The sequence below is a fragment of the Grammomys surdaster genome, unplaced genomic scaffold, assembly GCF_004785775.1.
Source record: "Grammomys surdaster isolate TR1022 unplaced genomic scaffold, NIH_TR_1.0 279, whole genome shotgun sequence".
In the NCBI taxonomy this organism is placed as follows: domain Eukaryota; kingdom Metazoa; phylum Chordata; class Mammalia; order Rodentia; family Muridae; genus Grammomys; species Grammomys surdaster.
Window position 1 is genome coordinate 11,451,008 of NW_021604720.1, and position 24,230 is coordinate 11,475,237.

Here is a 24,230-nt window from a genome sequence, read left to right on the forward strand (position 1 = left end):
CTATAACCTCCCTGCCCCAATATACACCGGGGACTTCTCTATGGCTCCGGGCTCACTGGATCCATACAGTGACCATCTCAACAGCAGACGCTGGGGAACAGGTTTGGGCTGAGCTCCTTTGCAAGGCTCCAGCCAAGAGACAGCCTGTTAGGATGAAAAAAAGATGCAAGGGCATTTGGGTCTCCTTGGGAGGGGTCAGAAACCAGGTCTGTGGCCAACCAAGGAGGACGGCTATGTACAGACTACTCTGAGCCCCTCAAGTGCTACACCCGCTCCTGCAGACCTATGTTCAAGTGGCATATACAGAACACTTGGGACCAATGGCCAGTCCCACTGACACCTGGCCCCAAGAATTCTAGCTGTATTCATAGACAGGTCCCTGCAGACATGACCCCAGGAACGTGAACTGGAATTTAGGATGAACACAGCAATGGTGGTGGCCAGTCCTGCTCAGGACCTAATACCCTAAACCACAGCATCTGCACAATATATGGATTTAAACATGTTCATTGACCTCCACGCCTCTAAACTTCTATGGCTCCTTCCCTTCCAGTTTAGCCAATGCAGATGACCTCAGCAATTTATGAGTCTGTAAATAACCACTGCACTTGGATCCAAGCCTTGGAAGAAAATACAAGCTCTCTTCCAGACTGTTCTATGATGCACTGCAGAAATTAATTTGCTAACACTCTGGCTTCTTGTCAGACAAATGTAGTCTTTTTGTGTGTGTGGCACAGTGACAGGCCTGGCTGCTGAGAAACCACAAGTGCTGTACACACCGCTCTACCTCATTTTACAGTCAGAGCTGGGGTGAGCCCTTGGTCTTCATGAGGCTCCTGCAGAACAGTCTCACCAGTAAACCAAATAAATGGGGCTTGATGGATATGCAGCTGGCAAGATAGTGTGGCTCTCTCTGTGGGCCATCGCTGGCCTAGGGAAGAGGCACAGCTGTTACCGAGCAGGGATTAAACATCACCCGGATGACCTTTTTTATGTATCCAAGTCTGTGGTTAAACAGCTGGAGGAAGCTGGGCTTAAAGGAGTAGCATATGGAAGGATGGGAACAGGTCTCCCACACATAGGCTGTGGCTGTGTTCGCTGAGCAGATATTTCATGCCAGGCTCTGACGGAGACACTGGGGTATGAGACAGACTGTTTGCTCAAAAGAGCTAGGGAAGAAGGGAAAACAGGACAAGATAAACTCGACAAGGAGGCCAGGAGGGCTGCACTGAAGAGGTTCAAGGAGCAAGGACTTGACAGGCTGCCCTGTGGGTGCCTGAGAGGAGTGTAGCAAGTGACAGAAGAGCAGTCAATGGCGCCAGGAGGGTGTGTCACAGTGAACTGTACTGTTTTGGGATCAGAGACCTTGTTCCATTGTGGTACATGTACCAACAGCACAAACCTAACGTCAAACATCAGAATGCTATGATTAACAGTGTGGTGTGAGCCATCGGCCAAAAAAAGGCTCAGGTGTGCCCCTCATTAGATGCAGGAGACAGAACGAGTGTAAAAAGGAATTCTCTCTACGCTGGGCCAGCCACGGTTCCTTTTAAATGCTAACTCTGTCCTCTGTTTGAGAGGAACCACAAAATGCTTCATACATCTATTTTTAAAATTAAAACTGAAAATTGGATTCCACAAAGATGTCTCTCTGCCTCTGGGATTTGTTTGTATCTTCTTATTGGCGGATGTCTCCTGCCATCCTCCCTGACTCTCAGAACCCCTCGGGAGCCCCTGTCAAACCTGCCTATCCATGCATCATGGTGAGGCCACCGCTGCCCTCAAGGGCAGCCTGCTGAGGCCACTATCTAGCACGTCAGTCAGCCCTGCCTAGGCACCCGAGCTTAGGTGTGGGTATCATTCTTGGCTTTAATATCTGATGCTGTCTCACATCACTTCTCCTCAGGAGCTGGAGCGAGAGTCGCTGGAATGGGTGTGCCAAGGGTATGTATCACAGTGGGGCCTTGGGACCACTCACCTCACCTGCTGACAAAGACTGAAAAGCAGCTTCCCCTGATGCTCTCAGGATGGACCAAGGGGAGGGTTACACAATTCTGTAGACTTGTGGGAAAAAGCAGTCACATCAACTATACACTTAAAACAGAGGGGATTCAACAATACGCAAATAAAGGTGGGTTAGGCTAACAAGATGGCTCAGTAAAGAGATGTAAAAAGAATCTACTTCCAGGTATTCTAGTTTGGTGCCACACAAGACTGTTTTCCCTGACATGAACAATCTGTCTCTGGTATGAGTAAGGTGCCTGGAGGAAGAGAGGAGAGGAAAAAAAAGGCATCCAGACTTTGGGGCAGCAGAAGGCTGGGGGAGTGACTGAGCAGGGAAAGGAGAACTCGTTGATCCATTCACCACCAACATTTTCCTCAGCACCGTGATCTAACCAACTTTGTGGTCCAAAAAGGTTGAATGCTGGCAACTGCTGGGACAGTGTGTGACACAGGCAGAACTCAGGCCGCAGAGAGCCTAGCTGCCAATCAGCTGCTCTGCTTATCAGCCTAGTGACAAGGGTGTGTGCATGACTAAATTCCTCACCTATAAATGGGAATGGCCCCGACACACCCAGAAGCACACTGTCGTTTCCACACTTTTAAATGTGTTCAAAGGTTGGCACAGGAGCAAGCATTCTCCAGCTCCTCCCTCCTCTGTCCTCAAAGCAGACAGAACGGCAGCCCTTGCTGGCACAGCTATCTTACAAGCCATCACCTGTCTCCTGGCTAACACCAGCCAGCCCCATATCAATCTGGAAGACAACACAGTTCTCAGAGAAGCAACCCACTTCCCCAGGGTCACCATACAAGTCTCTAAGGTCCCAACCTTCCCTACGGCTCCGAGGTGGGTGGACGAAGGCAGAGCCGGAGTCTGGAGGACCAAAGGCTCCTTCCTATTGCTCATGCAATGAGATGGAATGGGAGGGTCCTCACAGGCAGGGACCACCGAGCAACCTGGCGGGCATGGAAGGGCCACCAGGTCACACTGGTGCCGATGCTAACAGTTCAGTGTCAAGGATGTTTCTTTTTCGGTGTACAATTCAAAAACAGGTGAAGAATGTGTCTGCCTACTTCTACTGTACCAGGAAGCTGCTGCTGACACTCCCAAGATCACGCCATGGAGCAAATGGCTCTTTTAAAAGTCACATCCTAGGCTAATCACTGGGTATACTTTTCCTCCAGTTTTAAGACAACTTAGGTACTGTCCCAATCAGGAGAAAGGACAGCTAGCCCCCAGGCTGTCAAGGCCAAGGAGCAGCTCACAGAGTTAGGCTCCTTCTGTAAAAACTGCTATGTCTCAGGACTCTTGGCCTCAGCCCACCCTGCAGGTGTGGTTCCCTTATTTGTCTTAGCACCTCACCTTCTCTGAGCTTCCAAATAAAGAATGAACTACATGGGGCAGCATAAGGAGCTCTCACCCTAGAACTGGAGTGCATACTGTGTACCGCTGTGTGACCATGCGTAAGGGCAGCCACATACCACCTGGGTCACCTGGGAATTACCTGTGACACCCAGAAGGTGGCAGGAGGATTTGCCATTTTACAGACTTACGCAGTGTCCGAGAACCCTTGCTGGCCAAGCACTCTGAGTCCAGTGAGAGATATGAGACCACATAGGGGACCACTCACGGAACATACACAGACATCACAGGATCCCTGAGGAGAGACACTGGGTCCCATAAATGTGCTTACTTCCCAATCTAGGCACACACACATCACAATGGAGTCTGATACCACATTTACAGAGTAGTACCTACACAGACCATCATAACTTCCACTCCCAAAGCCAGACCTGTCCTCTCTGAAGGGACAAAGCACATGCCTTTCTCTGTCTCTGCAGGCACATCTGAAGATGGAGAGGGAAAGCACGCTTGGCTCATAGCCTCAGGGTGATAAGCCACTCTCTAAAATTGTACCAAAACCATCACGTGTTTCCCTGAGCTGCCTCCAAGCTGGTAGCCAGAGCTGTGGCTAACAGCTGTCCAAACTGATGGCATTGCCCAGGCACTACAGGAGGTGGGGGTGGGGCTCTTGCACTCACCAGACAGTGGGTCTTTGCCAATCATCAAAACATTGGGCAAATTCATTACGATCAGCTGCTGGAGAACTTCCTGCAGAGACAAAGAGAGAAAGACACCGTTAACAAGAGGAGACAAGGGTAAAGAGCCACTGGGTAATAAAGTCACAGGAGAAGCCTGCAGCCACTACATGGCAACTGTGAAGGTCCTAAATGGTAGGATAAGCCATCAACACAAAGTATAATCATTCTGTCCTGCTCCTCAGACAAAACAATGGCTGCATATGCAGAAGCTTGGGGAGGAGATGCCAGGATTAACTTGTTTGTAAACGCTCCCCTGAATTGTTTTTGTTCATATAGCTGGTGCAGTTAAAACGAAATAGGGAATTAAAAATGGAGATACCACCGAGCATTATTAACACGCTAAGGACCACGGGTCTGAGCGTGAGACGAAGCTTTGGGGCATGTTTGTTAGAGGAGATTTTATTTTTTCCACAGAGAGTGATTTTGCTAGGAGAAGAATATGTCTGGCTACTCAGCCCAGTCAGGTGGCCTTGGGGACAGCTGCCTCCTGACCCTCATAGGAGTCCACTGAAAGAAGGCAGGACAAGGCCTGTCTTCCTCCTGGCTTAAAACTGCTTTTTACAAACTGGAAGAGAAAAAAATCCAATTGGGGGCTAGGGAGATGTCTCAGTGGGTAAGGTGCCTACTGTACAAGCATGCAAACCTGAGTGAAGATGTGCGGCACGTGTGTATGCGCGTGCGTGTGTGTATGCGCGTGCGTGTGTACATGTGTGTGACGGTGGCAACAGGGGGAAGGAGCAGTAACAAGTGATCTCCAGAGATCACTGGCCAGTCAGTCAGTGAGAGACTCTGAGTTGAAAAAAAAAAAAAAGGCAGAGAGTGGTAGAAGACACCCAACATCACCTTTGGCTCCATGTGCATGGATGGATGGACAAATGGACGGGTGTTCGGATGGACACACACACACACACACACAGAAATCCAGTTTCACGGAATACAAGGAGAGGAACGGGTGGCACAGCGGTGAAGCTCCATGCCTCTGAAAGGGTTTTTTTCTCTGAGATGCAGCTTGAGTGGCATTTCTCTGCTGCACAGAGGGGAGGCATCGGCTGTGTCCAGAGGGCTTCCCACTGGCATTCGAGAGATAAAACTACCCAGTAGGCTAGCCCCACAGCTGAGCGCCTCAAAACCGTCTCAGAACCATGAGGTGAGATACCTGACAGTGGGGACTGTCTAGGACCTGGGCTCACATGTCACCTCACCAACCACAGCTGTCATCTCAAACACATGAAGCTTTCCCCACACATGTACAAACAGGACATCTGGAAAGTGGGGTTCTCTCTGGCCAGCACGCCCATCCTGTTAGGCAGCGCCCTGCCCGGGCGGGCCCCAGCATGAGGCTACCCTGGGAGAACAAGACTGTCCTCGACAACTGTCTGAATCCCCTTCCGAGCCCCGGTTGGCTTTCCTTCCTGCCATCTTGTCCAGGCCTCTGAACCCTCAAGCACTCTTCTCAAACAGAGGTAAGTATAGGAAGCAATGCTCTCTTCACCGCTCTCAAGGTAATCTGTAAAGTCTCTGAGAAGCTTCACGCTAACGCTAAGCAAAATAGCATTAGAAAGTCCTGTTAAGGAAAACAGTCTTTCAAAACTGGGGCGTCGCCTCGGTTAATCACTACTTCCTAATTTCCCTCAAGAAAAGCATTATTTATGCAATGTAAAAAATTGTTTAATGGCTTGGGGGTAGGGGGAGAGGAGGCAGGCCTATTTCAGTGTTCTCAAGGGTGAGTGAGGTATGAGGATTGCCATGAGTTTCAGATCAGCCTGGGCTACACAGCAAGACAATGTCTCAAAAGAACCAATAATAAAAAAACAAAAACAACAAAAACAAACAATATTTTATAAACAGGCTTTTAAAAAGTGGTTCCTCTTAAAACACCAGGTGTCTACTAAAAAACAAGTCAATGGGGAAAATGCCCAAGGGCCATTAACCAGTTCCCCTAAAGGAACATCCATCACTTTAAAGGTCTGCCCTGCCGATAACAAGTAACTTGAGGTACATAAGAATTCCAAATTTTCCAGAAGCCAGCTTTAAAAGGGTAAATAAGAGCGAAAGTATTTTCATAATACTTTTAACCCAGTCTATCTAAATATAATCATTTAAAAAAAACCTTGAGACAAAAATTACTATTGAGTCGTCTTACATTCTTTTTCAAGGATCTTTGAAATCCAGAGCATACTTGACACTTAGATCACTGCAATTTGTATGCAATTTGGAAAATCTTGAATTGTAAATGTTCATAAAACTTACAACTGAACAAGTCAATTTCAATTCCCTAGCTGTTCCCAAATGCACTTAAGTGAAGACCTGCTCTTTCAATCTAAATGAACTACCATAGTAATTCATCTCCCCTGATGCACCAGCCATGTCTCTGACAGCCATGGATGGCTACAGGACACCCACAAAGGTGACAAGGCACTTGGTGGCCCCTGAGTTCCCTTGCACCTTTGACCTCCCCAACAAAAGTCTAGCAAATGTGTGGAGGCTCCCACAGTGGTGATGGAGCCTCCCTCCAGACCAGGCCCTCAGCCTAGCGGGGACGTGAGCAGGGTGCTGACGAGAGGCTGCTCTGCCTGGCACTCGGAACAGAAAGCCACTGTGAACTGGCTGCCACAGTCTGCTTTGGACACCTGGTCCCACCCAGACTGGCTGTGAGCAGCGGGGCTGGCTGATGCTGGGGTGCAGCCCAGCACTGTGTTCTCCACAGTCCCCCAGACCAAACCACCCCAAAATACCACAGCTGCATCCTGATATGGGGATGGGGGACAAGCCTAGACATAGTTTTAAGCTTGACAAATTGTCCTTCCAGAGAGAATCCCCCCTCACTACCCAGTATGGTGGGTAAGATTTTCTACCCTCCCCTCACCACCCCACCACGCTTTAGATCTGTTGTCACTGCCTCACAGAAGATGCTGTGGAAACCCCACATTTCCCTTTTCATAAATGAAAGTGGATGAAATCCAATCCCGGTATGACCTACTGGCAAGTTAACTGCTTCAAACAATCCCCCCAAATCTGGGTCAGTGGAGGGTGTGTTTGCATCCTGAGGAGGCAGCCTGAGCCACAGGGAGGATCCAGAGGGAAAATGCTTTATACTGTAAAAATAAATTGGGATTGCTATCCCAATCCGGGCCTCGAATCCAAAATATAGGATCTTATCAATTGCTTAAGACCAAGGCGGAGAGCCAAAACACTCTCAGGGGGCACCCGTCACCCCAGCTTTGACGGCTTTAGGACAGCATCTGTGCCTGCACTACGAACAACACCCTGCCTGGATTATGACCCTGGCTGGCAGTTTCAAGATCTGTGGGTGGTTTTTAGCAGTCACTGTAAGAGTTCTAAGAACACACCAGGTGTGGAGCTTAGGTCTATCATCCTAATACTTAGGAAGCTGAGGGAGGAAGACTGCCCTGAGTCTAAGGCTAACCTAGGCTACACAAGCAAGATCCTGCCTCAAAGAGTTAAGAACAGAACCAAAGAGCAAGCTGGATGGACATCTAATGGCTGGACACTGTTAAGATCCGGGTCTAATGGGAAGGGGAACTTCAGAGAGACTCAAATACGGAATGTTCACAGTGAACCCTCAAGCACTCTTCTCAAAAAGAGGTAAGCACAGGAAGCAATGCTCTATTCACTGTTCTCAGGGGTAATCTGTAAAGTCTATAAAGCAAGCTCTAAGCCAACCAAGACCAAATAGTGAGACCCTGTCACCAAAATGAGTCAAACAAAAGAATAACCATTTCATAAAAAAATAGAAAGGATAGCCCTCCACCTCCCTGAGTGAAACTTAAATTTTTTTTTAATGTGTTTTGTCTGCATGTAATATATCTAAGTGTACCACATGCATGCCTGGTACCTGTGGTGTCCAAAAGAGGGTGTCAGATCCCCTGGAGCTGAAGTTAAAGATGGCTATGAGGCACCATGTATGAGGACTCACAAAGAACTTGGGCTTTGTTTTTGAGAGCCAGTTAATGGCTGAGCTATTTCTCCAGCACACAGAAACTTGATATTATAGGTTGACGATTTGTCCAGAAAGAAAACTAAGAGATGCTGAAGCCAAGGACATAGGTTTAGGACTCACTCTCTGTAAGCTGGCATAGCAGCTGTTAATTCTGAATTGAGAAGAAAGCTCCCCCAAAATTAAACACTCTGCACAGGCAGCAGGGGGAAAGTGATGCTCTCCGTTCCCAAGGAGATGGGGATGGTCCATGGAGCAAAACAGGAGCTTTCCGCAGAGGCAAAACAAAACCACAGAGAATGCTCCTGTTGACCTACCCACACTTTCAGTCAGAGTCAAGACTAGAAGGCAGGAACACAGATGACATCAGGTTTGTGTGAGCTGCTTGCACACCCTTCAGGTCTACTCTGGGTTCAGACACTCACAGAACACACACTGCAGACCTTGCTGTGTCTGAGAACGGCAAGTAGGCAGACAGCCACAGCACAGCCCAAGCGCTGTCAAGGGTTTCCCAGCGGCAGGGGGCTTACGGCCTGGAATGGAAGGATGCTTAGGAGTCTGACAGGTAAAGGACCAGGCCAAGAAAAGTCTAGCCATCCCAGGTTACATTGAGGATGCCCTTCCACACACAACCCTGCAACACCCGCCAGAGCCTTCTCAGCTCCCAAACCTCGGCTGAGACACCAGCAACCACATGCCTGTTCCCTCTGTCTCTCTGTCTCAATTTCTAATTCTCCATCCGCCACTTACATGGTACATTTTACTTGTCAATCAGCTCCCCCACTCAGGCATCAAAAAGCCTCTAACAGTGACAGTTGGGAAATTTTAGTCAGAAAATATTCCTGAAGGTTTGCATTACCGCTTCTTACAAAGCCTCTTTTATGCAGGTGTCTTCTCTCTCCCATACTGATGAGGAAGCAAACCCTGAAAACCCAACTGTTTTCCTGTACAGATATCTATCACCCATGCCTTCAAACCTGGCACAATCTCTCACGGTTTCCTTAAGATTCACAGCTTGTAGTTGTTAGCAAAAGATGAACTATTTCAAAGTGGGAGGAAAAAAAAAGAAATAGTTTATAATGTTTTATAATTTTCTGTGAGAATGTCTATAAATGGAATTCTGAATATAAATGCAAGAAGATACATTCCGAAGTGGATCTGTGACGCTGGCTTGAACATACTGTGCTTTATAAACTGTAGAGTTCTGAATGTGATCATCTTTAGAGCAAACGAAGCAAAACAAGGATTACTCCTCAGTTCTCAAACTACCGTGGTGACAGTCCTCAGGAATGGCCTCACTGGTCTACAAACGCCATCAGGGCCCCACTGTGAAACTTCTCTAGGAACTGCAAGGTACCGCTCTGCCCAGTGTGGCATGAACAGAGACCTGAAGTTGGGAGGAGTGTAACAGGGTCATCTGCGCCCTGGCGGCCTGACACTTGTACCACCAATCTGCATTCTTACACATGCTGCATCTCAAAATCTCTCACCTGGATTTGGCCAAGAGCATTCCCAGAATGCATTTCAACAACACTGTGCAAAACAAAAGCTGTCTACCAACATGGCTCCCACACGCTACCTATCACTTCACAATTCTTACTAAAAGTACCCGGCCACAGAGAGGTTCCTGTCCCTCTTTCCTCCCATCTTCCTATGTGGTAGCAAGGACAGGAAGCACCAGCACAGTCTGTGGGACCTGCTGCTCAGAGATTTCATAAGAGGAACCAGGGTGAGAGAGGCAGACTGAGCGAGCTTGTCCAGTACCACACAATCTCCCCATGGCCCCAACCAGAGCATCTCCTGCAGCTGACACCTGCTTCATACCTTCACTATGACATTTCCAGACTGCCACTTCAGCCCAAGCCAGCATGCCTCCCACATTGCCACTCCAGAGAGGGCAATCGGGATTTGACCCCAAAATCATGAGCCACTGAGAGCTTTTGGAGACTGTTGCCGGCAGGACCACGATTTTCCGATTTAACTGTAGTGAAGAAACATAAAACAGTGATTTATCCATGACACCTGCTTAAAGCCTGACCCAGGGGACAAGGAGCTTGTAATTCCATCTGTGCAGGGGCCTCCAGTCCTGACACAGCCCCTGCTGACTGGGGCAGGAGCCCTGGTACAATCGGCGGGTAATGAAGTGCTTTCGTGTGAAGAGGCTGCCACGGAGCGCTGCTGATAGACTCAATCCATCTGTTCCGCCTCGTTTCAATTAATCCAGGGTCCCCAGGGCCTGAAACCAGCGGATCTTAACAAGCACGGCAGCCGGGGTTTCCCTAATTAGGCCAAGCTGTGTTCTAGGATAAGGCAATTTTAAGGCCTGTCTGGGGTTACCAAGTCACCAGAAACCCTCCTCCGACAGAAGAGAACCAAGCACCAGCCTGTTCCCTATGGACAGAAAGACAAATACCTCTGAGCTGATCAAAGAGAACTGCAGGGGAAGGGTCTCCAGAAAAGCCAGCACCATGAGAAAAGGCAAAGCAAGCGGCCCTTTTGGAACCACATAGCAGAACAGGACTCAAGCTTCTTTCCTTCAGAATGGAAGCAGGGGAGAGGAGAGGACTGGGGGCAGACGATGGGGATGTGACATCATCCAACACTAGGACCCCAGTGTTGCCTGCTCGGACAAGCAAGCAACTGCACACCCATCAGGAGAAGCCCAAGGAATTCAGGAGGGATGGATCCCGAGGACATTTCAAGTGATCCCAAGAAATGCCTGCCCTTCGCCCGTAAGGTTGTGTGATGTTTTGGCCACTCTCTGGGCAGCTGTCTGTTTAATTCTCACGAATCAGGGCAGGGTGAAAGTGCTTAGGGAATCCCGTATGAGGTGAACACATGCCTGGTCACAAGAAGCCAAAGGGGGGCTTTGGAGACCAACTTCTCTAATGATATCATCAACAACCAGAAGTGTAGGGGTGGCAGGTCTCATCCATGCACAAAGAGTCCAACCAACATCAGGAAATATGAGGAATTTACTATCTTTTAAAGTCTTATTTTTAATCATGCGTACATGTGCTTGTGCGTAGCCAAGTGTGTGGGAGCTGGGGGTGTTGAAGTCCCTGGAGCTGGAGTTACATGTAGTTGCTAGTCATGCTAGTCACCTGATGTGGATGCTGAGGACTGGACTTGGGTCCTTTTCGAGAGCACTACCCATTCTTAACTGCTGAGCTGTTCCCCAGCCCCAAGAACCCATATTTCAAATCAGAACAGCCTTATAGCTCTTCCTGTAGAGCCAGAAGACAAGCCCAAGTAGAATAAAATTTGGGTCTAGAACCGGTTCCCACTGGGCCCTGCCTTAGGGCTCCCTGTATCACACTACAGAGCCTTCGCTCAAGAGTGTGCAATGAGGCCTCACTTCACACCATGACAAGCCTCCTGGGAAAGGAAGGACAGACTTGTGCAGCTGAGATGAGAGAGCTGTGTCCTATACTTCAGGGCTGTCCCGCCCTCTGATAACCAACATTTCCACTGTTAGCTTACAGGATGGAGAACGGCAGCCAGGAGTAATACAAGGAGCCCAATCTTACAAGCAGGAGGGATCTGACTGCTGTCAACCAGGTGGCAGAATTCTGGCCTTCCAGGAAAGGCCAAGACTTTCCCTAGTGGGAAAGCAATGAAAGGGAATGCTTCCTGGAGACTGTATTGTTATAATGAGTGAGCCTGTCCTCTCCCTGCCTCCCATCAGGGGACAACGCAACTTGCAGGGCGGGCTAAGACAAGCATGACACATGCCATCCAAGGTGCAGCAAAGTGGCATGCAGCACTGCAGTGCTGTGTTAAGACCAAGGCACGTCTCTGGACCTCCAGTCATGTGAGAGGTTCTAGGCCAACCCTGGCAGATACCTCCTACCCTGAGTATTCTACCAACCACAGCTCAGTGACCAAGGCAGAGCCTTTCCTACATCCCAGCAAGTGGCACCACCCCAACTACCATATCCCACCACAGTTGGCACACTATCCTTGGTTTCTTCATTCCTGGGGTCCAGAGCAAGAGCAGCAGCAAGTGCCCAGGAGCCTCCAGCTAAGATGTGGGTGGACCTGTTCTCAGAGGCCACAGCCGGAAGGAGACAGTTCCTCCAGCAAGCCTAGAACCCTTACAAAGACAGCTGCTGCTGGGCAGAGGATGCTGGGAGTACGGGGGATGGGGGGGGGGGGATCCGGCTATGGTTTGGATATGGTGTGCAATCCTCAAAGGTTCATGAAAGAAAGCTTAGTCTCCAGTGTGGCAATGACGATGGTGAAACCTTTAAGAGACAGGACTGAATGACTGGGAGGCCATTAGGGAGTTCTCAAGGGACTCCTAAATGTCACTTGCTTCCTGCCTGTTATGTGATCTCTTCTCATCCACTCCTGCCTTTGTGACATCCCCTACCGTGAGGCATCCAAAACAGCTGCCTGGTCTTGGGCTTGCAGTCCCACAAACTGTAAGCTAAATAAACCTCTTCATAATTACACTGCCTCGGATGTCTCCTTCCAGTAATAGACGGGGTTAAGGCAGAGGCTCTAAGAGGGAGGTGGTCTTGAAGTGAAATGACAAGGAACAAAGAACAGGTACCAACCAAGATGTGTAGGCATGTCGGCTGCCTGGGTCTGTGGCAGGGGAGGTGACAACAGAGAGCAAACAGGACGCAGAGGTGCTCCCAGCCCTGCCCTCCAACCCTGAGGCTGAAGTGATATATTTCCCTGTCAGAGCCCCAGTATGAGCCACTCACTGGTCAGGGTGTGACTCACCAAGGAGTGCCCCCTCTATGGTCTGTAAGAGCCTCTCTGCCAACTTCAGAACACCTGCCAGACAAGCAAGTGTTTTTCCTAACCCACAGGTGACCAAATTCCATACTCAGCATGCAATCAGGCCCCCAGCCCGAGCTGACTAAACCCAAAGCCACTTTGCTAACCTTAGGAGCCACGGATGTTCCCTGCTTCTTGCACCGATTCAATAAAGCCTGAAGATCCAAGGTCGCAGCCCCAGAAAGTGGAGCCCTTGAAGACAGAGAGAGACTGAGGCTACTTTTGCACAGAGAGAGAAGGTGTCAATTCCATTCTTGAAGCTTCAGAAACAGAAATGTTCTCAAAGCAATCTCCATCCCTCTGGGCCAGGCATAGAAAGGAAGAGGGCTGAACAAGTCCATCTGCTGGAACTTTCTTCTCTCGCCAACTGATGAGGAACAACACACGCACAGCATGGACATACACACACAGAACACTGACACACAGATACACATACACACCTGCCTAGCATGGACATACACACACACACACACAGAACACTGACACGCAGATACACATACACACCTGCCTATATCACTAGGGGTAGTTTTGACTCTCCAGGGCTAGTGGAACACCCACTGAGAATGGAGGGGCCTAGTCTGGGCTCAGTGTGGGAGGGGATACAGCAGTGGATGAGTGACAGCTGCCAGACTCCGTCTGTGCCTGGGAGAATGAATGACAAAGGCTGCAGAAAGAAACAGAGTGCATAAGTGAGAAGGACTTCGTGTCCACCCTCCAACAGTCCCCTCACTGTATCCCACCCTGTGGGTAAATCTCTGTAAATCGGCCACTTTCCATTGAGACAGGAATCTGTAGCAAGAGAAGAAGACATTTCACCTAGATAGCGAGAAAGCTCCATCACCAAGAATATACTCTCTGGCAGGAAACTGGGGAGGACAGCTCAGGACAGAGCTGACACCAGGGAGGGGGGAGGTGAAGAAACCAGTTTCATGAGGTATATATTGGCAGGAAGTGAAATCTCAACAGATGTTATCAGCTTTAGGGCGGCTATCCTTGGGAAACACCTACCAAGTACTGGCTGATCAGAGATGGCCACAAGGGAGGTTGGTCTAGTTCAAAGAGGGGCCATAGGACCTTGACACACACTGCCTATCTCCAGTGCAAAGGATACTTTACCTAAGGAGCCAATAACCAGCCAGGTCCTGCGTTATCTTATTCAGTCCTAAGTAAGTTAGGAAGTTGGAGCCAGAGTTAGGTCACTAGCCTTCTCCAATACAAGATCCATTCCTCTGATGCTAGCACTCGGCAGGCAGAGGCAAGCATAGCTCTGTGAGTTTGAGGTCAGCCTGGTCTACAGATGTGAACATCACACTGTACCATATAGTTAGACAATGTCTCCAAAAATGGGGGGGTGGGGGTGGGGGGGACAAGAGGGGGATCCAGAGATCCCTCTGACAGCTCAGGGCTTGGGAGGATGTTGTGGTAAAGGAGGGGCTGAAAAGAGGTACATCTGAGTCACGGGTAGCAGGGCCTCAGATGAAATAAGGACTGCACAGGCCAGGGGTGTGATGTGGGGTGTGACACAGGAAGAGATGTGAAATGAGAACTATAGGCAAAAGAAAGATCAAGTGGGAGGAGCCCAGACGGAAGAAGCTTCTGGAAGCCCAACTACATCTGCCATGGGCTCCTGTGGTCCGATATCCCATGCCCTGAGGAGCAAAGACTCCCTCAGGTGAGCCAGGCTTTCCAAGGCATTCTACATCTGGCTTTTAGGCTGAGGTGGCTGGCGATGGCTCTCTGGAGGATAAGGACCCTGAGTGGGGCTGGAGAGATGGCTCAGCAGTTAAGAGTCCTAGCTGGCCGGGTGGTGGTGGCGCATGCCTTTAATCCCAGCACTTGGGAGGCAGAGGCAGGCAGATTTCTGAGTTCGAGGCCAGCCTGGTCTACAGAGTGAGTTCCAGGACAGCCAGGGCTACACAGAGAAACCCTGTCTCGAAAAACCAAAAAGAGTCCTGGCTACTCTTGCAGAAAGAAGATCTGGGTTTGGTTCCCACAGGGCAGCTCACAACTGTCTGTAGCTCCCCTTCCACAGAATCCAACATCCTCTTCTGGTCTCCTTGGGCACTAGGCATACTCATGATGCAGAATAGGGATGCAGGAAAAACATCCATACAAATAGAATATAAAATTTAAATCTCAAAAAAAAAGGGGGGGGGGATTCTAAGGCCAAGCCTGGACTCAAAAGCAGAATGTGCTATGGTTGACTGAACAGTATCTGAGCCAGGAATTAGGTATGGTGTCACCCCCTTCACATAATGAAATGTGACAGGTGACTATAACGGTACGTGGTACTGAAGGCTAAGGGGATGTGGGCAAGTGTGGATCTTCACTGCTTACAAAGCCATGCCCTGGGCTTTGTGGATCAACCAGCCTCACTTTGCAGTCTCCTCGCTGGCTTGTGGGCTCCTAAGGTGGCAGTGGCAGCCCAGCACTCAGGACAGTCAACTGCCAAATGGTCTAATTCAGGGACCACAACTCCCCAGGAAGCATGTCCCCCTCGATGTGAACAGCCTGACAGTGGCTCTTACTCACAGGGATTAAAAACTGCCCCTCAGCCAGGCACACTGAGCCAGATGCTATCTGAGGACCAAGGGCCTTTCTCCTTCCTTCCTGTTCCCATCCAGCTGTGGGTTAGGCGAGTGTGAGGCAGACAGTCAGGGTCAAAGAGCATCTTCAAGGAGCTCGGAAAAATCAGACCAGCAGCCACACGGTACCACAGCCAGCCAGCTGAGGGCCTAGTCATTCCGTACACCATCTTTGCTTCAGTGCAGCCAAACCTACTGGGAAGGAGCAGACACTCCATCCCATCCCTGCTATAGCAACAAGCGGGCTCCTTTCTCCAGCTGTAGCCCAAAGATGACATGAGAAGACTATCGGCCCAGTAACTGACAGGCCCGCCACATGAGCTTCTGTGAGGCATGGGAGTGGATGGCCAGCTCACTCCAGCTGCACATTCTATCAGAAGTATGGAGGATACAAGCTATTAAGATACAAGCTATGAGCCCTAGGGCACAGCTAGTAACCCCCAAGTGGAGTGTGACCTTCCAACAGTGAGGTCACGGTGACTGGTGACAGAAATCTGGAGATCCCAGGAAAGGCAGAAGGATAAACAAGTCAAGCTTCTCCGAGGCAGTTGCACCCGTGTTCCCAGACCATCCCAGGCCTAATTTCTCTCAGGACTTCTGTAAGCCACCTGCCTCCCCTCGGTCTCCATTTTCTGCTTTGTCTACTCAGCTGCTTCGCTTCTGGATTCCTTCAGGTCTTCATTCACTCAAGTGTAGCTGCGCCTCCCACTGTTCACAAAGGGGCATCAGGAGGGTGAATGTGAATGAAATACAGTTTTCCTGTCCTCCAGGCACTGATCAGCCCTCCCCACTGTGAGATCAGCAAGGGACACTGCCTGCTGGGCACAAAAAAAAAAAAAAAAAAAGAAAGAAACCTGCTTGTAAAGAGAGAGTGTCGCAAGGCCAGTACTAGTCACCATAAGCTGCCGCCTACAAGAAAGGCAGAAAACAAAATAGTAAAAGCCTGGCCTACTCCACCTACGGGCCAGTGTCCTCTCAGATCAGCCACCACTGGGTAAGCCAGGTTGGCTCAGTCTCCAGCTGGCCAGTCCCAGTAGCCCCAGGCTTGTTGAGATGGGAAAAGGCTTTCTCCCCACTGGTCAGACTGCTGAGGCTGGACATGCCCTGAGGTTAGCATTCCAGAACTGCCCAGTCAGAGGGTGAGGCTGCTGCTGGCTCAGTACAGGACTGTCCTAGGAGACAACCCTACACCTACACAGCCAAGCCACCCCCATTCTCTTTCCCAGGATGGCTATCATCCTGTGTCCACTGAGACACTGGCCTCCCCAAGAAGAGAAACAATAAGGGGCTACAAAGTGAGACTTTCCCAAATAAACAAACAAACAACACAAAAACATCAAAATGAACTGATTAAAGAGAAACTGGAGCATAATAAGGGCCACTTTCCAGCCCCACAATACCAGCTTTCCTCTAGGAAGGAGACAGGAATGACGGCTGATGGCTGGCAGGATCAGGGTAGGACAACCACCCTCAACAGGATCGGACCATCAATAACACCCATTGCTGTGCAGAGGTGCTGGGCTCTTAGCCTGTCCCCTGTGGACCACCCCACCCCATGCCCCACCGTGGACTGCTGTGAAGACAGCGGTTCGTGCAAATGAGGGTCTGAACACACAGTCCCTATGTGGCAAACTATCTGATTGACACAAGGACCTTGTTAACTCAGACAACTAGTGGACAGATAGGGTTTAAGAGTCAAGGGACGCCCGGGTACCCGAGGGTGAGCAGACAGGACCAAAGGAGTCAGGGAACCCAGGTCTCCCAGCAAACGGAATGCAAAGGATCCCAGAGTCTAGAAGTCAACAGGCGATGCCACAGACTTTTAAGCCACTGAGGTCATGGCATCCTGTACCAGCGATGCTAAGAACAAGTGGCAGGCTACGGGACACATCACAGAGACTTATGCTCAACTGTGGCGACAGAGCCTTGAGAAGTAGCAACTCGACAGGCGGTGGTGGCGCACGCCTTTAATCCCAGCACTTGGGTGGCAGAGGCAGGCAGATTTCTGAGTTCGAGAGTTCAAGGCTAACCTGGTCTACAGAGTGAGTTCCAGGACAGCCAGGGCTACACAGAGAAACCCTGTCTCGAAAAAAAAAAAAAAAAAAAAAAAAACAAACAAACAAAAAACAAAACAAAAAATGTAGCAACTCAGAGACTCCAGCTTATGAGAAGCCAGGTGAGCCCCCACACAGGGTGTTGTGGCCCTGGGTGCTTTTAAAGCCATGGTCAGTTCCCTGCTCTGTAGAAAGAAAAGAAAGGAGAAGGCAGGCAGGCAGGCAGGCAGGCAGGCAGGCAGGCAGGCAGGCTCCTTCTCTCAGGAAGGCTTTCCAGAAGCAAGGTAGCTGTGCTACAATTCACTTCACACAGCTAAATAGCCTGCCTGGCCATGCAACTACAACAGGACTTGGTGGGAGAAAGGGCAAGCAGGCCCAGAACTAGGGAGCTATCCACCACAGAAGAGCAGATAAATCTTGACCTCTGCCCTGTGGGGATTACTATCTCACAAGAGACCCACAAGAAGACATGTGGAAACGATTACCCAGGAGGCCGTACACTAATTTGTGTGTCACAGATAGGAAACAAGTAGTTAAGGGAGAGAAAAACCACAAGCTGGCTGAGATCACAGTAGCCAGCAGGCATCCTGCAGAAGGGAGACCTGAACTGGACGGACAGGTGGTGACTAGACAGAAGCAGGGGGGAGGGTAACTATGACAACACAAACTCCACCCCCAGCAAATGCTGGGCCACAGCAGCCTTAGCTAAAAACCAGCTCCAGCTGCAGGACTGTTGGCCTGACATGCACAGAACAGGGTTTATTACTGAGGGTAATCCTGGGTTCTTATCTCCATGAGACACACGGCCCACTTTCATTCTGCCACATTCTACCTGCAAAGCCTCAACCCAAAACAAAGGCCAGGACCCCGACAGAACCAACAACTAACCAGACACTCCACTCGCCAGATTTTTCAGAACTGAAAACTTCCACTGGCTTCTTTAAATCTTGTTATCGTATCTGGAAATATTCCTAGCAAGCGTCTCGATTTTAGTAGCCGTTCACCTTACAACAAAGGGACAGTGCTGCGTGTGGTGTCGGGAGAATGCTATTTTTACCTAATCTTTATGTATTGCTAGAATCCATCTTCAGCGCCGCATGCCACTGCACTTAATTTGTTTAGACAGCTGGGTAATATTCCATTGTGCAATCGTGTCTCAGTGTATCTAACTGTCCTCCATTGACAGGCAGCTGGGCTGTTTCCAGGTTTTTGCTATTGTGCACTCGAGTACAGTGGGCCAGTCCCTTCCGTGTCTCCTAACGTCCCTCCATGTGCTAGTTTTTCTCTGGTATGTGCCTAGGAAGGAAGCCAGGTAGGCTGCAGGGTGTGTGGAACACCAGACAATGCCAGATAAAATTTCCAAAGCAAGTGTGACAATTCACACTTAGAGGAGAAACAGAACAGTGAGTGATGAACGAAAGGAGCCCACGGTGAACCAACGTGGGCTTGCAATGTCCCCTTCACAGACGCAAGCAAACCCACCACAAACCAGCACTGCAGACTAATGTGTGCAAGAACTGGGTCCTGACCGGGACCTAACCTGACTCTGAAACCCTGTGTTCTGGCACCCACACCTCCCACCAACAACTGAAAAAAAACACCCAGTTATCTCTTGCCCAAGGCAGCAGCTCAGACAAGGGAAGATGAGTAGTACATCAAGGATAACACCTACACAGGGTCAAGTGTTGAAACACAGATAAGATACTTAGACCAGTCTGAGCAAGATCAGGCCGTGGCCATACATGGTGGCTTGAGAATGGGCTGGGGGTATGTCACTGAGAGGTCTAACTGGTTTTATATGTCAGTGTTTCTCGCTCCATCATTAAGTCCCCTGATTCATATGCTTCCTCTCGGTCCGCCCCCATGGGTCCACAGAGAATGGATGCTGGGAAGACCTTGCCTTCCTTCATGGCAGCCTGGCACCTGCTCTCCTTGACAGCTGTCAGCATGTTACTCTGAACAGCTGGCAGCCACGGTCTACCTCAGCAGGCCCTGGCCCCCAATTGGAGTTCTTTATGCATTCCGGCCTTCCTAGTGGTAGGTCTGCTGGAAAACATTAACTGTCTGTCCTCAGGAGGTTTAGTTACTGTGAAAGGAGTCAAACCCGAAAATAGGATGAGAAAGAGCATTTTAGTCAAGACAAGAAACTGGGACTGAGTACAGATAGCATTGGGCTGTAATCGCTGGCAGGGTTTCAAGTGGGGCAAAGCTGTTGGGGCCTGGCCACACCCACTATGAGGAAGTCCCTCCATGCTCTGAGACAGGACCCTCCAAGGACCCTTCTCCTGGGACCTTGCCTGCAGGGAGCTCCTGGGAGAATCATGACCTCACACCATCTCATTGACTTCCTGCTACTTTTTGTCCAATAAAAACAAAACTCACTTCACCATTTATACACGGGCATTATGAATGACCTTTGCGAACCTGCCAATGATGAGGTTCCAGTCATTTGGGGGAGCACTTGGTATGCCACAACTTTTCAATAAAACATTAATTAATTACATAAAGCTCAAGAAGGAGGAGGGGCAAAAACACAGAGCCAGAGTGCTAGGAAGCAGCCTCTTTAGAAAGGCCATCGTGACAGCAAGGCCACCACAGAAAAACACACACATTCTGCAAGGGTTTTTTTGTTTGTTTGTTTTTTAATTACATTTGTAGGTGGAAAGCTGTTTAGTGGTTAAGAGCATGGACTGCTCTTTGCAGAGGACCTGAGTTCAGTTCCCCTACCAGAGCAGCTCACAACGCCCGGAACTCCAGCTTCGAGGGATCGAACAGCCTCGGCTGGCTCCCACAGGCACCACCATTCACATGCGTGTGAACACACAAGATAAATAAATCATAAAATAAAACTTTTAAAAATTACATTTATTTACTTAGTAAGAAAGAGAGGGCAGAAGACAACTTGCAATGTGTCTTTGTAGCGAGCTGGGGACAGTGAGAAAGGGCTGGCCAGCTTGGTTACAGCACTTGTGGTAGTGAGCTACAGTCTCGGGCAGGCAGTGATCTGTACATCCCCGGCAGCTTTGCTTTCTTCCATCCACGACTGTGACTTCCAGCCACTAGCCTAGCAGAGTGCCAATCATTAGGTTGAGTATGTGGCCCACCAATCCCATACAAGGAGGACGCTGTAACATCGCTGGCGAGAAAGATTAGGCAACTCTTCCACCCGCCAAACCCCCACTTCTTCCTGCAAGAAAAATGAGCTTCTAGCTGAAGCCATGTTTGCCTGGATCCACTCTTAGCTGGGCCTCCTGAGGGCTGTGGACCCTGTATGGGACACGTCACACACTACTCATGGCTCCAAGAAGCTCCTGGGTGAGTGGAAGAGAAGGGTGCAGGGGCTTCTGTGGGGTTGCGGTTTCTTGTCCATGCATGATACATTATACACTAAGTAAGACCCACCAGATCCATGTCACATGTGTGCAAAAGATGTCTCAACCAGAACACAGAGTACTGGAGATACAATACATGGGCCCAACCAGCCAGCAAGCACACAAAAATCTCCTGGGGTCAGGATACTCCTTTTTGTTGTGCAACGGACTATCCTTCCACCCCCTCCGTCACAAGGCGGCTGGCTACAAAGAAGACGAGCACTTTCTAATATGACCACACTCACACACTTCAAATACCTTTTCCCCAAGTGTTTCATAAATAAAGACTTCTGCATGCATTTTTGAGCCAATGCAGAAGTGGATGAGTGGGTGGGGCTCTTGACACCACATTCTCCCTGCTGCAGAGGGAAAAATGCTTTAAAACCTAGCACTAGGGGTCCAGGCTGCAGCTTCACCCTTTCCGCCCCAGGCACTGAAGGGGAGTTAGCAAATCGATCTTCTACACCAGTCAGGCTTCTCTCTGCCCTCTCCCCGTCTCTTTCTACAGTGTTCTTTCAACAGCCCGCTGATGCCTTGCCCCAGTCATTTAGCACTGTCTTCCCTCTAGCTAGGATCCCTTGATGTCAAGGCAACAGAAAAGCACTGGGATGAGAGGCTGCAACACTGGATTCTAACTCTAGGCCCGCAATTGGGCATGCAGGTACAGTTTCCCTGGGCTTCAATTTTCTTCGTCTGTAAAATGATACTACACTTCATGCATGGAGGGATACCAGGCCAGTCTTCCTGCCTCCACAGCCAACAGACTGAGCGTGTTTCCTGGAGATGATTCTGAAAGACTGAGAACCCAGACAAAGCTAATCAACCTGTATACATACATACACACACAGAAAGAGAGAAAGAAGAGAGAGAAAGAGAGAGAGAGAATATCCCTCCCTCCTTCCCTCCCTCCCTCCCCCCTTTCCTCCCTCCCTCATAACCTGTTTGCCACTCCTAGGCCTAGAAGGTCTCTAGGGGGACTGTAACCATGGTGGGGCCAAAATACAGCCCTGGGTAAGAAAGCATTCAAAGGTAGGCAGGCATACAAGAAATCCTGCCCTAAATGATCTGTGCTCCAAGTTGGCCTGCTCAGTTAGAAATGAGAACCTGAAAGGCTTCTCAAAAAGAGGCCCTCAGAAGCTGTTGTCTCGGTGTGTTCCCCCAAGTTTTGAGCACCCATAGCACGAGGCACACTTGTACATCTTAGCGTCCTAGGCTGAGCCAGGTCTGTGGTGAGTCTCATCAAACCAGCCAGCAGTGAGAAGAAGACAACTCATCTGCCTCCCCTGGACGACGTGAGGGCAGGACCACAGCTCACATGCTCCCTATTGGGGATCGAACCCGGGGCGTCACACTGGTCAGGGACGCACTCCACCACCAAGTCACATCCTCTAGACATTTTTACTTTTCAATCTATCTTATTTTTGTTTGTGGTACTGGAAATGGAACCCAAAGCTTCACAGAGCCCAGGCAAGTGTTCTACCACTGTGCATATCAAATCCTTAGCCCTTTTACTCAGGTGTGTGCACAGGGGTTGGAGTGGGTAGGTATGTTGTGCATGCATGTGTATATGTGTACATGTGTGCTAGCCCCCATGTGCATGCAAAGACCAGAGGATCCACTATGTGCATACAAAGGCCATGCTTCCTGCTCTGTCACCCCCATCTTATTCCAGTGAGACAGGGCTAGCAAACAGCCAGCTCCAACAATCCTCCTGTTTCCCCCCCACAGTGCTCAAATTACAGGTATGTGTGTACCTATCAGACCATTCACGTGGCTGCTGGGGATTTAAATGCAGGTCCTTACGCTGTCACAACAGGCTCTTACTTGCTGAACAATCTCCCCAACCTGTTTTTGTCTGAGACTGGGTCTTGAACTCCTGCTTCTCACTCCTGATCGCTAGGATAAGCCCAAGTCACCATGCCTGGCTTCAGTGTGTATCTCTGTATTACAGAGGATTGAACTTGCCTAGTGCTGGCTAGGAAATACTCTATGCTGAGCTACACCTGAGCAGTACCCTCCAGGTCCAGGCTTCTTCCTCTCTTCCTACAGACTTAAGGGTAGAGAGGGAACTGTTCCTCAACAGTGAGCCATCCCTTCAGCCTCAGCTATGTTGCCTACCTTCCCCCACCCCTGGGGCAAATTGTCTCTCTGGCTGGCGTTACTTCGGTCAGAGGTCCAGCTAGAAACTCAGGGGGCCACCATCTGATCTGCCAAGCGTGACTGGCTTGGTTTCTACTGAATGCAGCCTTTGATCTGGATTTCCACCCTACTATCCAGGAAGGGGAGGGCTCCTCCCTCATTCTGCCTGAATGTAGGAGTGCAGAGGACCCAGGAGACACTGTTGGGGAGAAGACAGCCAGGAGCTCACAGTTGGCCTCCTCCACTGTCAGCCACAACTGGCTAGCTGCTCATCTCCCTGGCTGAGGAGACTGAACCAAGCTGTCACTTGACAAAACCAGTTCTCCCAGTTCAAGAATAGTGTAGGACCTGGTGAATGGCTGATGGGAAACTAGACACCCCTGAGAACAGCTTCCTTCTCGACTAAACAAGGTGCTGGGAAAAGTCAGGAGCGCTCCTGCAGGTTATAAACTATTTTATTGTCCGCTGCATGCCGGGACAGGGAACCTGACTCTCCAGCAGAGAGCACACGACAGAGTAACACAATAGCTTCAAAAAGACTGTGTTTTTTCTCACAGTGAGATAAATAAATGCATCTGTGTGTAAATTTCTACAGAAGTGGAATGACTGTCACAAAGCTGGCAAAAAGGCAGCTTCCTTGTTTCCTTGACAAAGGCCAATTCTGCACCCAGCATGAGGGAGGGAACAGCCTTTCCGAGGACCTCACTATGAACTGGTACCACAGTACACCACGTCCTGGGGAGGCCGAATGAAGGCATCTCATCTGGATACTAGTGCACAGTAGTAAGACTGAAATAAGACAGTCAGTGCTTCACCACCCAAGCCACGAGGACCATCCAGTCTCAAGAACATGTCATGGAAGGAAGGGGTGGTCACCCAGCCTTCTACCGACACCTCATACCCAAACAGCTCTTCATCACACAGGGCTAACTGGTGAACTGGGCATGTCGTGGTGGGGTTAATGAGCCAGATGCTGGACTCTGGTCTTGAAATCCTCACTCGCTTCCTTCCTTAGGCAGCAATGTCCTAAATCTGTCCCTCAAGTCAGATAAGGGCTGACTCTTAGGTCCCCAGCCACTCAGTAGCAAAGCATAATACAATTCCTATCTTCCAATGAGGACAGACTTGCCAGGCAGTGGTGGCGCACACCTTTAATCCCAGCACTTGGGAGGCAGAGAGGCAGGCGATTTCTGAGTTCGAGGCCAGCCTGGTCTACAGAGTGAGTTCC

The 24,230-nt window shown here is 49.8% G+C and overlaps 1 protein-coding gene across 1 annotated transcript in view; it reads right to left on the bottom strand.

Moving 5' to 3' along the window:
• Ccdc88c (coiled-coil domain containing 88C) overlaps positions 1-24,230 on the bottom strand; it is a 118,930-nt gene that overhangs the window by 69,763 nt on the left and 24,937 nt on the right. The window contains exon 4 of the mRNA XM_028777249.1: positions 4,045-4,114. Within this exon, the coding sequence (XP_028633082.1) occupies positions 4,045-4,114 (70 nt within the window). The remainder of the gene's footprint in view (positions 1-4,044; positions 4,115-24,230) is intronic.